The 16,567-nt window shown below is 45.5% G+C and overlaps 1 protein-coding gene across 1 annotated transcript in view; it reads right to left on the bottom strand.

Annotated features, from left to right (window-relative positions):
• LOC139391058 (netrin receptor UNC5A-like) overlaps positions 1-16,567 on the bottom strand; it is a 491,035-nt gene that overhangs the window by 199,346 nt on the left and 275,122 nt on the right. Inside the window, exon 6 of the mRNA XM_071138544.1 lies at positions 3,397-3,564. Coding sequence (XP_070994645.1) covers positions 3,397-3,564 — 168 coding nt within the window. The remainder of the gene's footprint in view (positions 1-3,396; positions 3,565-16,567) is intronic.

The raw sequence follows: 16,567 nt of genomic DNA, 5'->3' as shown, positions 1-16,567 counted from the left end.
TTCCCTATATAGTGCACTACTTTAGACCAGAGCCCTATTCCCTATATAGTGCACTACTTTAGACCAGAGCCCTATTCCCTATATAGTGCACTACTTTAGACCAGAGTCCTATTCCCTATATAGTGCACTACTTTAGACCAGAGCCCTATTCCCTATATAGTGCACTACTTTAGACCAGGGCCCTATTCCCTATATAGTGCACTACTTTCGACCAGAGCCCTATTCCCTATATAGTGCACTACTTTAGACCAGGGCCCTATTCCCTATATAGTGCACTACTTTAGACCAGAGTCCTATTCCCTATATAGTGCACTACTTTAGACCAGAGCCCTATTCCCTATATAGTGCACTACTTTAGACCAGGGCCCTATTCCCTATATAGTGCACTACTTTCGACCAGAGCCCTATTCCCTATATAGTGCACTACTTTAGACCAGGGCCCTATTCCCTATATAGTGCACTACTTTAGACCAGAGCCCTATTCCCTATATAGTGCACTACTATAGACCAGAGCCCTATTCCCTATATAGTGCACTACTTTAGACCAGAGCCCTATTCCCTATATAGTGCACTACTTTAGACCAGGGCCCTATTCCCTATATAGTGCACTACTTTCGACCAGAGCCCTATTCCCTATATAGTGCACTACTTTAGACCAGGGCCCTATTCCCTATATAGTGCACTACTTTAGACCAGAGTCCTATTCCCTATATAGTGCACTACTTTAGACCAGAGCCCTATTCCCTATATAGTGCACTACTTTAGACCAGGGCCCTATTCCCTATATAGTGCACTACTTTAGACCAGAGCCCTATTCCCTATATAGAGCACTACTATAGACCAGAGCCCTATTCCCTATATAGTGCACTACTTTAGACCAGGGCCCTATTCCCTATATAGTGCACTACTTTAGACCAGGGCCCTATTCCCTATATAGTGCACTACTTTAGACCAGGGCCCTATTCCCTATATAGTGCACTACTATAGACCAGAGCCCTATTCCCTATATAGTGCACTACTTTAGACCAGGGCCCTGTGGGCTAAATAGGGAATAGGGTGCCATTTGGGATGCAGACAGGGACTCAGTCTCTCACAGAAGAGGTAGGCCACTTGGGAACAAGTTTTCATTGACAACTGCGACCTGGCCAAGATAAAGCAAAGCAGTGTGACACAGACAACAACACAGAGTTACACATGGAGTAAACAAACATACAGTCAATAACACAACATCAAATCTATATACAGTGTGTGCAAATGTAGTAAGATTAGGGAGGCAATGCAATAAATAGGCCATATTGGCGAAATAGTTACAATTTAGCAATTAAACACTGGAGTGATAGATGTGCAGAAGATGAATGTGCAAGTAGAGATACTGGGGTGCAAAGGAGCAAAAAAATAAATAACAATATGGGAATGAGGTAGTTGTTTGTGCTGTTTACAGATGGGCTGTATACAGGTGCAGTGATCAGTAAGCTGCTCTGACAGCTGATGCTTAAAGTTAGTGAGGGAGATATAAGACTCCAGCTTCAGAGATTTTGGCAATTTGTTCCAGTTATTGTCAGCAGAGAACTGGAAGGAAAGGCGGCCAAAGGAGGAGTTGGCTTTGGGGGTGACCAGTGCAATATACCTGCTGGAGTGCGTGCTACAGGTGGGTGCTGATATGGTGACCAGTGAGCTGAGATAAGGCGGGGCTTTACCTAGCAAAGACTTATAGATGACCTGGAGCCAGTGGGTTTGGCAACGAATATGTAGAGGGCCAGCCAACGAGAGCATACAGGTCGCAGTGGTGTGTAGTATATTGGGCTTTGGTGAGAAAACGGATGGCACTGTGATAGACTACATCCAATTTGCTGAGTAGAGTGTTGGAGGATATTTTGTAAATGACATCGCTGAAGTCAAGGATTGGTAGGATAGTCAGTTTTACGAGGGTATGTTTGGCAGCATGAGTGAAGGATGCTTTGTTGCGAAATAGGGATCCGATTCTAGATTACATTTTGGATTGGAGATGTTTAATGTGAGTCTGGAAGGAGAGTTTACAGTCTAACCAGACACCTAGGTATTTGTAGTTGTCCACATATTCTAAGTCAGAGCCGTCCAGAGTAGTGATGTTGGACAGGCAGGCAGGTACTGGTAGCGTTCAGTTGAAGAGCATGTTGGAGAGCAGTTGAAGGCCACGGAGGAGTGTTGCATGATACGAATCAGGGTATGAATCAGGTATCTGAGCTGATATGAATCAGGTATCTGATCTGATATGAATCAGGTATCTGATCTGATATGAATCAGGTATCTGACCTGATAGGTATCTGATATGAATCAGGTATCTGATATGATAGGTATCTGATATGAATCAGGTATCTGAATCTGAATCAGATATGAATCAGGGACATTGGTGTACTGCACAGACTACAGGGAGGAGAAACAGAGATGTGTGGCTACAGACTGATGACACAAAGGTATATTTTACCACTCTACTCAAACCAATCTAATCACAGACAAACAACCAAACAGCCAACCACCCGCTCACCAGCTTAACAATTATACCTAATCGCAAAATAAATTGATGGAAAAACAGGCAAAAGAGAGCAGCCAATCTAAATATTAACTAATTATGTATCTTAACACAAAAATGTAAATGAGCCAAAGCGTGCTAAGCCAATCAGAGCCAAGCAGAGGTGGAGCCACAGAACAGGAAGTAGCCTAGCTGAATGATATATATAGCGGTTGAGCGGGCCGTGTTACCTGGGCAGCTGGAGCCGCAGGACAGGAAGTAGCCCAGCTGAATACCTGGGAGCGGTTGAGCGGGCCGTGTTACCTTGGCAGGTGGAGCTACAGGACAGGAAGTAGCCTAGCTAAATGCCTGGGAGCGGATGAGCGGGCAATGTTACCTGGGCAGGTGGAGCTACAGGACAGGAAGTAGCCTAGCTAAATGCCTGGGAGCGGATGAGCGGGCAATGTTACCTGTGCAGGTGGAGCTACAGGACAGGAAGTAGCCTACCTAAATGCCTGGGAGCGGATGAGCGGGCAATGTTACCTGGGCAGGTGGAGCTACAGGACAGGAAGTAGCCTCGCTGAATGACTGGGAGCGGATGAGCGGGCAATGTTACCTGGGCAGGTGGAGCTACAGGACAGGAAGTAGCCTCGCTGAATGACTGGGAGCGGATGAGCGGGCAATGTTACCTGGGCAGGTGGAGCTACAGGACAGGAAGTAACCTAGCTAAATGCCTGGGAGTGGATGAGCGGTCGGTGTTACATGGGCAGGTGGAGCTACAGGACAGGAAGTAGCCTAGCTGAATGACTGGGAGCGTATGAGCGGGCGGTGTTACCTGGGCAGGTGGCTGTGCAGGACAGGAAGTAGCCTAGCTGAATGACTGGGGGCGGTTGAGCGGGCGGTGTTACCTGGGCAGGTAGCGGTGCAGGCGCTTTTCTGTACATTCTGTCCGTCGCAGGCCAAGCCCCCATTCAGCGGCGTGGGATTGGTGCAGCTGCGGCTCCTCCTCTGCCAGCCCCTCCCACAAACTGCGCTGCACGCCGACCACGTTGTCCAGGTAGACCAACCTCCGTTCACTGTCACCGTGATGAAGTGATGGAGGGAGAGGAGGAGGGAAGCCAAGGAGTAAGGTAGGGGAGGGAAAGATGGAGGGAGAGGAGGAGGGAAGCCAAGGAGGAAGATAGGGGAGGGAGGGATGGAGGGAGAGGAAGAGGGAAGCCAAGGAGTAAGATAGGGGAGGGAGGGAGGGATGGAGGGAGAGGAGGAGGGAAGCCAAGGAGGAAGATAGGGGAGGGAGGGATGGAGGGAGAGGAGAGGAGGAGGGAAGCCAAGGGGTAAGATAGGGGTGGGAGGGAAGGAGTGATGGAGGGAGAGGAGGAGGGAAGCCAAGGAGTAAGATTGGGGAGGGAGGGATGGAGGGAGAGGAGGAGGGGAGCCAAGGAGTAAGATAGGGGAGGGAGGGATGGAGCGAGGGAGGGAGGAGAGGTGGTGGAATGGGAGGGTGGGATAGAGGGAGGGGGAGGGTGGGATAGAGGGAGGGGGAGGGTGGGACAGAGGGAGGTAGAGAAGGTACGGGGATGGAGGAAGGTAGGGAGAAGAGGAGGGAGTGAGAGAAGGTACAGGGATGGAGGGATGGAGGAAGGTAGGGAGAAGAGGAGGGAGTGAGAGAAGGTGGAGGGATGGAGGAAGGTAGGGAGAAGAGGAGGGAGTGAGATAAGGTACAGGGATGGAGGGATGGAGGAAGGTAGGGAGAAGAGGAGGGAGTGAGAGAAAGTACAGGGATGGAGGAAGGAAGGGAGAAGAGGAGGGAGTGAGGGGAACAGGGAAAGTGGAAGAGAGGAGTGGAGGAAGGAAGGGATGAAGCGACAAATCAGCCAGGATTACCCGACATGGTCCTGTCTGACTACATGTATCATGGCCAGATAGATATTAGTGGGGTTCTGTCTGACTACATGTATCATGGACTGATAGATATTAGTGGGGTCCTGTCTGACAACATGTATCATGGCCAGATAGATATTAGTGGGGTCCTGTCTGACAACATGTATCATGGACTGATATATATTAGTGGGGTCCTGTCTGACTACATGTATCATGGCCAGATAGATATTAGTGGGGTCCTGTCTGACAACATGTATCATGGACTGATAGATATTAGTGGGGTCCTGTCTGACTACATGTATCATGGCCAGATAGATATTAGTGGGGTCCTGTCTGACAACATGTATCATGGCCAGATAGATATTAGTGGGGTCCTGTCTGACTACATGTATCATGGACAGATAGATATTAGTGGGGTCCTGTCTGACTACATGTATCATGGCCTGATAGATATTAGTGGGGTCCTGTCTGACTACATGTTTCATGGACAGATAGATATTAGTGGGGTTCTGTCTGACTACATGTATCATGGCCAGATAGATATTAGTGGGGTCCTGTCTGACTACACGTATCATGGACAGATAGATATTAGTGCTGTCCTGTCTGACTACATGTATCATGGACAGATAGATATTAGTGGGGTCCTGTCTGACTACATGTATCATGGCCAGATAGATGTTAGTGGGGTCCTGTCTGACTACATGTATCATGGCCAGATAGATGTTAGTGGGGTCCTGTCTGACTACATGTATCATGGCCAGATAGATATTAGTGGGGTCCTGTCTGACTACATGTATCATGGCCAGATAGATATTAGTGGGGTCCTGTCTGACTACATGTATCATGGCCAGATAGATATTAGTGGGGTCCTGTCTGACTACATGTATCATGGCGAGATATATATTAGTGGGGTCCTGTCTGACTACATGTATCATGGCCTGATAGATATTAGTGGGGTCCTGTTTGACTACATGTATCATGGCCAGATAGATATTAGTGGGGTCCTGTCTGACTACATGTATCATGGACTGATAGATATTAGTGGGGTCCTGTCTGACTACATGTATCATGGCCAGATAGATATTAGTGGGGTCCTGTCTGACAACATGTATCATGGACTGATAGATATTAGTGGGGTCCTGTCTGACTACATGTATCATGGCCAGATAGATATTAGTGGGGTCCTATCTGACAACATGTATCATGGCCAGATAGATATTAGTGGGGTCCTGTCTGACTACATGTATCATGGACAGATAGATATTAGTGGGGTCCTGTCTGACTACATGTATCATGGCCTGATAGATATTAGTGGGGTCCTGTCTGACTACATGTTTCATGGACAGATAGATATTAGTGGGGTTCTGTCTGACTACATGTATCATGGCCAGATAGATATTAGTGGGGTCCTGTCTGACTAAACGTATCATGGACAGATAGATATTAGTGCTGTCCTGTCTGACTACATGTATCATGGACAGATAGATATTAGTGGGGTCCTGTCTGACTACATGTATCATGGCCAGATAGATGTTAGTGGGGTCCTGTCTGACTACATGTATCATGGCCAGATAGATGTTAGTGGGGTCCTGTCTGACTACATGTATCATGGCCAGATAGATATTAGTGGGGTCCTGTCTGACTACATGTATCATGGCCAGATAGATATTAGTGGGGTCCTGTCTGACTACATGTATCATGGCCAGATAGATATTAGTGGGGTCCTGTCTGACTACATGTATCATGGCCAGATATATATTAGTGGGGTCCTGTCTGACTACATGTATCATGGCCTGATAGATATTAGTGGGGTCCTGTTTGACTACATGTATCATGGCCAGATAGATATTAGTGGGGTCCTGTCTGACTACATGTATCATGGACTGATAGATATTAGTGGGGTCCTGTCTGACTACATGTATCATGGACTGATAGATATTAGTGGGGTCCTGCCTGGCTACATGTATCATGGGCAGATAGATATTAGTGGGTTCCAGTCTGACTACATGTATCATGGCCAGATAGATATTAGTGGGGTCCTGTCTGACTACATGTATCATGGACAGATAGATATTAGTGGGGTCCTGTCTGACTACATGTATCATGGACTGATAGATATTAGTGGGGTCCTGTCTGACTACATGTATCATGGACTGATAGATATTAGTGGGGTCCTGTCTGACTACATGTATCATGGACTGATAGATATTAGTGGGGTCCTGTCTGACTACATGTATCATGGCCAGATAGATATTAGTGGGGTCCTGTCTGACTACATGTATCATGGACTGATAGATTTTAGTGGGGTCCTGTCTGACTACATGCATCATGGCCAGATAGATATTAGTGGGGTCCTGTCTGACAACATGTATCATGGACTGATATATATTAGTGGGGTCCTGTCTGACTACATGTATCATGGCCAGATAGATATTAGTGGGGTCCTGTCTGACAACATGTATCATGGACTGATAGATATTAGTGGGGTCCTGTCTGACTACATGTATCATGGCCAGATAGATATTAGTGGGGTCCTGTCTGACAACATGTATCATGGCCAGATAGATATTAGTGGGGTCCTGTCTGACTACATGTATCATGGACAGATAGATATTAGTGGGGTCCTGTCTGACTACATGTATCATGGCCTGATAGATATTAGTGGGGTCCTGTCTGACTACATGTTTCATGGACAGATAGATATTAGTGGGGTTCTGTCTGACTACATGTATCATGGCCAGATAGATATTAGTGGGGTCCTGTCTGACTACATGTATCATGGACAGATAGATATTAGTGGGGTCCTGTCTGACTACATGTATCATGGCCTGATAGATATTAGTGGGGTCCTGTCTGACTACATGTTTCATGGACAGATAGATATTAGTGGGGTTCTGTCTGACTACATGTATCATGGCCAGATAGATATTAGTGGGGTCCTGTCTGACTACACGTATCATGGACAGATAGATATTAGTGCTGTCCTGTCTGACTACATGTATCATGGACAGATAGATATTAGTGGGGTCCTGTCTGACTACATGTATCATGGCCAGATAGATGTTAGTGGGGTCCTGTCTGACTACATGTATCATGGCCAGATAGATGTTAGTGGGGTCCTGTCTGACTACATGTATCATGGCCAGATAGATATTAGTGGGGTCCTGTCTGACTACATGTATCATGGCCAGATAGATATTAGTGGGGTCCTGTCTGACTACATGTATCATGGACTGATAGATATTAGTGGGGTCCTGTCTGACTACATGTATCATGGACTGATAGATATTAGTGGGGTCCTGTCTGACTACATGTATCATGGACTGATAGATATTAGTGGGGTCCTGTCTGACTACATGTATCATGGCCAGATAGATATTAGTGGGGTCCTGTCTGACTACATGTATCATGGACTGATAGATTTTAGTGGGGTCCTGTCTGACTACATGCATCATGGCCAGATAGATATTAGTGGGGTCCTGTCTGACAACATGTATCATGGACTGATATATATTAGTGGGGTCCTGTCTGACTACATGTATCATGGCCAGATAGATATTAGTGGGGTCCTGTCTGACAACATGTATCATGGACTGATAGATATTAGTGGGGTCCTGTCTGACTACATGTATCATGGCCAGATAGATATTAGTGGGGTCCTGTCTGACAACATGTATCATGGCCAGATAGATATTAGTGGGGTCCTGTCTGACTACATGTATCATGGACAGATAGATATTAGTGGGGTCCTGTCTGACTACATGTATCATGGCCTGATAGATATTAGTGGGGTCCTGTCTGACTACACGTATCATGGACAGATAGATATTAGTGCTGTCCTGTCTGACTACATGTATCATGGACAGATAGATATTAGTGGGGTCCTGTCTGACTACATGTATCATGGCCAGATAGATGTTAGTGGGGTCCTGTCTGACTACATGTATCATGGCCAGATAGATGTTAGTGGGGTCCTGTCTGACTACATGTATCATGGCCAGATAGATATTAGTGGGGTCCTGTCTGACTACATGTATCATGGCCAGATAGATATTAGTGGGGTCCTGTCTGACTACATGTATCATGGCCAGATAGATATTAGTGGGGTCCTGTCTGACTACATGTATCATGGCGAGATATATATTAGTGGGGTCCTGTCTGACTACATGTATCATGGCCTGATAGATATTAGTGGGGTCCTGTTTGACTACATGTATCATGGCCAGATAGATATTAGTGGGGTCCTGTCTGACTACATGTATCATGGACTGATAGATATTAGTGGGGTCCTGTCTGACTACATGTATCATGGCCTGATAGATATTAGTGGGGTCCTGTCTGACTACATGTTTCATGGACAGATAGATATTAGTGGGGTTCTGTCTGACTACATGTATCATGGCCAGATAGATATTAGTGGGGTCCTGTCTGACTACACGTATCATGGACAGATAGATATTAGTGCTGTCCTGTCTGACTACATGTATCATGGACAGATAGATATTAGTGGGGTCCTGTCTGACTACATGTATCATGGCCAGATAGATGTTAGTGGGGTCCTGTCTGACTACATGTATCATGGCCAGATAGATGTTAGTGGGGTCCTGTCTGACTACATGTATCATGGCCAGATAGATATTAGTGGGGTCCTGTCTGACTACATGTATCATGGCCAGATAGATATTAGTGGGGTCCTGTCTGACTACATGTATCATGGCCAGATAGATATTAGTGGGGTCCTGTCTGACTACATGTATCATGGCGAGATATATATTAGTGGGGTCCTGTCTGACTACATGTATCATGGCCTGATAGATATTAGTGGTGTCCTGTTTGACTACATGTATCATGGCCAGATAGATATTAGTGGGGTCCTGTCTGACTACATGTATCATGGACTGATAGATATTAGTGGGGTCCTGTCTGACTACATGTATCATGGACTGATAGATATTAGTGGGGTCCTGCCTGGCTACATGTATCATGGGCAGATAGATATTAGTGGGTTCCTGTCTGACTACATGTATCATGGCCAGATAGATATTAGTGGGGTCCTGTCTGACTACATGTATCATGGACAGATATATATTAGTGGGGTCCTGTCTGACTACATGTATCATGGACTGATAGATATTAGTGGGGTCCTGTCTGACTACATGTATCATGGACTGATAGATATTAGTGGGGTCCTGTCTGACTACATGTATCATGGACTGATAGATATTAGTGGGGTCCTGTCTGACTACATGTATCATGGCCAGATAGCTTTTAGTGGGGTCCTGTCTGACTACATGTATCATGGACTGATAGATTTTAGTGGGGTCCTGTCTGACTACATGCATCATGGCCAGATAGATATTAGTGGGGTCCTGTCTGACTACATGTATCATGGACTGATAGATATTAGTGGGGTCCTGTCTGACTACATGTATCATGGCCAGATAGATCTAGTATGAGTTGTCTGTCTGCTGCCATGTGACCACTGTACTGTAGGTGTGATGCTGTCTGCTGCCATGTGACCACAGTACTGTAGGTGTGATGCTGTCTGCTGCCATGTGACCACAGTACTGTAGGTGTGATGCTGTCTGCTGCCATGTGACTATAGTACTTTAGGTGTGATGCTGCCATGTGACCACAGTACTGTAGGTGTGATGCTGTCTGCTGCCATGTGACCACAGTACTGTAGGTGTGATGCTGCCATGTGACCACAGTACTGTAGGTGCGATGCTGTCTGCTGCCATGTGACCACAATACTGTAGGTGTGATGCTGTCTGCTGCCATGTGACCACAGTACTGTGGGTGTGATGCTGTCTGCTGCCATGTGACCACAGTACTGTGGGTGTGATGCTGTCTGCTGCCATGTGGCCACAGTACTGTAGGTGTGATGCTGTCTGCTGCCATGTGACTACTGTACTGTAGGTGTGATGCTGTCTGCTGCCATGTGACTACAGTACTGTAGGTGTGATGCTGTCTGCTGCCATGTGACTATAGTAATGTAGGTGTGATGCTGTCTGCTGCCATGTGACCACAGTACTGTAGGTGTGATGCTGTCTGCTGCCATGTGACTATAGTACTGTAGGTGTGATGCTGCCATGTGACCACAGTACTGTAGGTGTGATGCTGTCTGCTGCCATGTGACCACAGTACTGTAGGTGTGATGCTGTCTGCTGCCATGTGACTATAGTACTGTGGGTGTGATGCTGTCTGCTGCCATGTGACCACAGTACTGTAGGATTGATGCTGGCTGCTGCCATGTGACTTTAGTGCTGTGGGTGTGATGCTGTCTGCTGCCATGTGACTACAGTACTGTGGGTGTGATGCTGTCTGCTGCCATGTGACTATAGTACTGTGGGTGTGATGCTGTCTGCTGCCATGTGACCACAGTACTGTAGGATTGATGCTGTCTGCTTCCATGTGACTATAGTACTGTGGGTGTGATGCTGTCTGCTGCCATGTGACTATAGTACTGTGGGTGTGATGCTGTCTGCTGCCATGTGACCATAGTACTGTGGGTGTGATGCTGTCTGCTGCCATGTGACCACAGTACTGTATCTCTGGCTACAGTCAATGACAAGGTAACCGTGGTAACCAATCCTATTTGGAACACTACTTCATAGCCCTATAGGCCCTGGTCAAAAGTAGTGCACTACTTCATAGCCCTATAGGCCCTGGTCAAAAGCAGTGCACTACAAAGGGAATAGTTTGCCAGTTGGGATGTAGCCAATGTACATCCTGACTAGAGTCGATGACAGGTGCACCAGCGGGCAGGCTACCCTTTTCCTTGAGCTGCGAACAAAGTGACCACCGTGGGGGACAGGAAAGAACGTGACACTTCCCTAATGTTGACGGGAATAAGAAAGAACGTGACACCCTGCTGCTCTTGACCTTGGTTCCATGTTCAAGAAAAAACTGCAGAAAGACATAAACACACCTGCTCCTGTGCTGCGGTATGTACACTAGCTGTGAATATGTAACTATGGTAACTATCATTCTCTTTCTCAAACTAGATACTGGCCGTGTCCAAATATCCATACTAGCGTACTAAATACTTAAACTGCATACTATGTCAAATCAAAGGACTTTATTTATCACGAGCCGAATAAAACAAGTGTAGACCTTAGGGTGAAACGTTTACTGACAAGCCCTTAATCAACCATGCAGTTCAAGAAGAGTTAAGAAAATATTTACCAAATAAACTAAAGTAAAAAATAATAATAAGCAACACAATAACATAACAATAACAAGGCTTTATACAGGGTATTACGGTACAGAGTCAATGTGGAGGCTTTATACAGGGTGTTACAGTACAGAGTCAATATGGAGGCTATATACAGGGGTTACCGGTACCGAGTCAGTGTGGAGGCTATATACAGGGGTTACCGGTACAGAGTCAATGTGGAGGCTATATACAGGGGTTACCGGTACCGAGTCAGTGTGGAGGCTATATACAGGGGTTACCGGTACCGAGTCAGTGTGTGGGGGGGTACTTGTTAGGTGAGGTAATTTGTAGGTAGGGGTGAAGTGTCTATGCATAGATAATAAACAGCGAGTAGCAGCAGTGTACAAACAAATGGGGGGGGGGGTGTCAGTGTAAATAGTCTGGAGGCCATTTGATTAGATGTTCAGCAGTCTTATGGCTTGAGGGGTAGAAGCTGTTTAGAAGCCTCTTGGTCCTAGACTTGGCACTCCGGTACTGCTTGCTGTGCGTTAGCAGTGATAACAGTCTATGATTAGGGTGGCTGGAGTCTATGACAATTTTATGGGCTTTCCTCTGACACTGCCTATTATATAGGATGTGGATTGCAGGAAGCTTGGCCCCAGTGATGTACTGGGCCGTACGCACTAAACTCTGTGACGCCTTACGGTCAGATGCCGAGCAGTTACCATACCAGGTGGTGATGAAACCGGTCTGGATCCTCTAGATGGTGCAGCTGTAGAACTTTTTGAGGATCTGGGGACCCATGCCAAATCTTTTCTTTCTCTAAGGGGAAAAAGGTTTTGTCGTGCCCTATTCACGACTGTCTTGGTGTGTTTGGACCATGATAGATTGTTAGTGATGTGGACACCATGTGGACGCCCTGTCAATGTTAATGAGGCCAGCCTTTTTCTGTAGTCAACGATCAGCTCCTTTGTCTTGCTCACATTGAGAGAGAGGTTGTTGTCCTGGCACCACACGGCCAGTTCTCTGACCACTTTATAGTCTCTCATTGTTGTCGGTGATCAGGCCTACCGCTGTTGTGTCGTCAGCAGACTTAATAATGGTGTTGGAGTCGTTTTCGGCCACGCAGTCGTGAGTGAACAGGGAGTACAGGAGGGGACAAAGTACACACCCCTGAAGGACACCAGTGTTGAGGACCAGCTTGGCAGACGTGTTGTTGCCTACCCTTACCACCTGGGGACGGCCCATCAGGAACTCCAGGATCCAGTTGCAGAGGTTTGGTCCCAGGGTCCTTAGCTTAGTGATGAGCATCGTGGGCACTATGGTGTTGAACGCTAAGATGTAGTCAATGAACAACATTCTCACATAGTTGTTCCTTTTGTCCAGTTGATAAAGGGCAGTGTGGAGTGCGATTGAGATTGTCTCATCTGTGGATCTGTTGGGCCGGTATGCAAATTGGAGTGGGTCTGGGGTGTCCTGGAGGATGCTGTTGATGTGAGCCATGACCTGCCTTTCAAAGCACCTCATGGCTACAGATGTGGGTGCTACGGGCGGTAATCATTTAGGCAGGTTACCTTAGCTTCCTTGGGCACAGGAACTATGGTGGTCTGCTTGAAACATGTAGGTATTACAGACTCGGTCAGGGAGAGGTTGAAAATGTCAGTGAAGACACTTGCCAGTTGGTCCGTGCATGCTCTGCATACACGTTCTGGTAATCCGCCTGGCCCCGTGGCTTTGTGAAGGTTGCTTGCCTCGAAGTTAGCATTAAAGGCATTTAGCTCGTCTGGTAGGCTCGCGTCACTGGGCAGCTCGCGTCTGGGTTTCCCTTTCTAGTCCGTAATTGTTTTCAAGCCCTGCCACATCTGACGAGCGTCAGAGCCGGTGTAGTAGGATTCAATCTTAATCCTGAATTGATGCTTTGCTTGTTTGATGGTTTGTCTGAGGGCATAGTGGGCCTTATTATAAGCGTCCGGGTTAGAGTCCCGCTCCTTGAAAGCGGCAGCTCTAACCTTTAGCTCGATGCGGATGTTGCCTGTAATCCATGGCTTCTGGTTGGGATATGTACGTACGGTCACTGTGGGGATGACTCCGTCGAAGCACTTATTGATGAAGGCGATGACTGAGTTGGTATACTCCTCAATGCCATTGGATGAATCCCTCAACATATTCCAGCTTGTGCTAGCATAACAGTTATCTAGCGTGGCATCCGAGTCATCTGACCACTTCCGTATTGAGCGAGTACACTGGTACTACCTGCTTTAGTTTTTGTTTGTAAGCAGGAATCAGGAGCATAGAATTATGGTCAGATTTGCCAAATGGAGGGTGGGGGAGAGCTTTGTATGCCTCTCTGTGTACAGGTGGTTCAGTGTTTTTTTCCCTCTGGTTACACAATTGACATGCTGGTAAAAACTGATTTAAGTTTTCCTGCATTAAAGTCTCCGGCCACTAGGAGCGCCACTTCTGGATGAGCATTTTCTTGTTTGCTTATGGCCTTATATGGTTCGTTGAGTGTTTGCTTATGGCCTTAAATGGCTTGTTGAGTGTTTGCTTATGGCCTTATATGGTTCGTTGAGTGTTTGCTTATGGCCTTAAATGGCTTGTTGAGTGTTTGCTTATGGCCTTATATGGTCCGTTGAGTGTTTGCTTATGGCCTTAAATGGCTTGTTGAGTGTTTGCTTATGGCCTTATATGGTTTGTTGAGTGTTTGCTTATGGCCTTATATGGTTCGTTGAGTGTTTGCTTATGGCCTTATATGGTTCGTTGAGTGTTTGCTTATGGCCTTATATGGTTCGTTGAGTGTTTGCTTATGGCCTTATATGGTTCGTTGAGTGTTTGATTATGGCCTTATATGGTTCGGTGAGTGTTTGCTTATGGCCTTATATGGTTCGTTGAGTGTTTGCTTATGGCCTTATATGGTTCGTTGAGTGTTTGCTTATGGTCTAAATGGTTCGTTGAGTGCGCTCTTAGTTCCAGCATCGGTCTGAGGTGGCAAACAGAAGGCTATGAATAATAATAAGAACATGACAACTTTCTTGGTAGATAGTGTGGTCTACAGCTTATCATAAGGTACTCGACCTCAGGCGAGCAATACCTTGAGACTTCTGTAATATTTGTGTCACGACTCCCTTCCTTGTTCGGGGTGCGTTCGGCGGTCGACGTCACCGGTCTTCTAGCCATCGCCGCTCCATTTTTCATTGTTCCATTTGTTTTGTCTTGTTCCCCCGCACACCTGGTTTTCATTCCCTAATCACACTGCATATTCCTCTGTTCCCCCCATGTCTTTGTGTGGAATTGTTGTGTTTTGTGTTTGTTGCATCGCGCCAGTCTGGTTTTTCACCCTGGGCACTGTACCCTATTTGGGGAATTATTGGTGAACCTTATTGTTATTATTATTGACGGAGTTTTGCGCTTGTCACTTTTGCCGGTTGGCTTGAGTTGTAGCTGTTTACGCCCGTCTGTTTGTTGTTCTTGGGTAATAAAGTCACCTGATCACCTCTGCTCTCCTGCACTTGACTCGAATAACCAGCAGCGAAAACCCTGTCAATTAGACATTGGGCACCAGCTCTTATTGACAAAAAGACACACACCCCCACCCTTCGTCTTACCAGACGTATCTTCTCTGTTGTGCCGGTGAAAATACCTTCAGCTCCATATTATTTGTGTCGTCGTTCAGCCACGACCCGTTGAACCATAAGATATTACAGGTGTTAATGTCCTGTCGTAATTGTAGGTCATCAATTTTATTTTCCAATGATTGCATGTTAGCAAGAAGAACGGATGGCAGCGGGAGTTTACTCACTCGCCTACGGATTCTCAGAAGGCAACCCGATCAGCGCCCTCTTTTCCTCCGTCTTTTCTTCACACAAATGACGGGGAATTGGGCCTGTTCCCAAACTTCTTACTAAATTAAACTTCACACTAAACTAAACTTCTAACTAAACTGAAATTCTTACTAAACTAAACTTCTAACTAAACTAAACTTCTTACTAAACTAAACTTCATACTAAACTAAACTTCTAACTAAACTAAACTTCTTACTAAACTAAACGTCATACTAAACTAAACTTCTTACTAAACTAAACTTCTTACTAAACTTCTTACTAAACTAAACTTCTTACTAAACTAAACTTCTTACTAAACTAAACGTCATACTAAACTAAACTTCATACTAAACTAAACGTAATACTGAACTAAACTTCATACTAAACTAAACGTCATACTAAACTTCTTACTAAACTAAACTTCTTACTAAACTAAACTTCTTACTAAACTAAACTTCTTACTAAACTAAACTTCTTACTAATCTTCTTACTAAACTAAACTTCTTACTAAACTAAACTTCTTACTAAACTTCTTACTAAACTAAACTTCTTACTAAACTAAACTTCTTACTAAACTAAACGTCATACTAAACTTCTTACTAAACTAAACTTCATACTAAACTTCATACTAAACGTGTTAAGATATATATGGCCTGAGCAGTAAGACTAGTGTAGATTAAAGCCACATATAAGGACTGAGCAGTGAGACTAGTGTAGATTAAAGCCACATATAATGACTGAGCAGTGAGACTAGTGTAGATTAAAGCCACATATAAGGACTGAGCAGTGAGACTAGTGTAGATTAAAGCCACATTTAAGGAGCAGTGAGACTAGTGTAGATTAAAGCCACATATAAGGACTGAGCAGTGAGACTAGTGTAGATTAAAGCCACATATAAGGACTGAGCAGTGAGACTAGTGTAGATTAAAGCCACATATAAGGAGCAGTGAGACTAGTGTAGATTAAAGCCACATATAAGGAATGAGCAGTGAGACTAGTGTAGATTAAAGCCACATATAAGGACTGAGCAGTGAGACTAGTGTAGATTAAAGCCACATATAAGGACTGAGCAGTGAGACTAGTGTAGATTAAAGCCACATATAAGGACTGAGCAGTGAGACTAGTGTAGATTAAAGCCACATTTAAGGAGCAGTGAGACTAGTGTAGATTAAAGCCATATATAAGGACTGAGCAGTGAGACTAGTGTAGATTAAAGCC

This window comes from Oncorhynchus clarkii, chromosome 31 (assembly GCF_045791955.1).
Source record: "Oncorhynchus clarkii lewisi isolate Uvic-CL-2024 chromosome 31, UVic_Ocla_1.0, whole genome shotgun sequence".
In the NCBI taxonomy this organism is placed as follows: Eukaryota; Metazoa; Chordata; class Actinopteri; order Salmoniformes; family Salmonidae; genus Oncorhynchus; species Oncorhynchus clarkii.
Note: the sequence above shows the minus strand (reverse complement) of the source record. Positions and strands in the feature narration are given on the sequence as shown.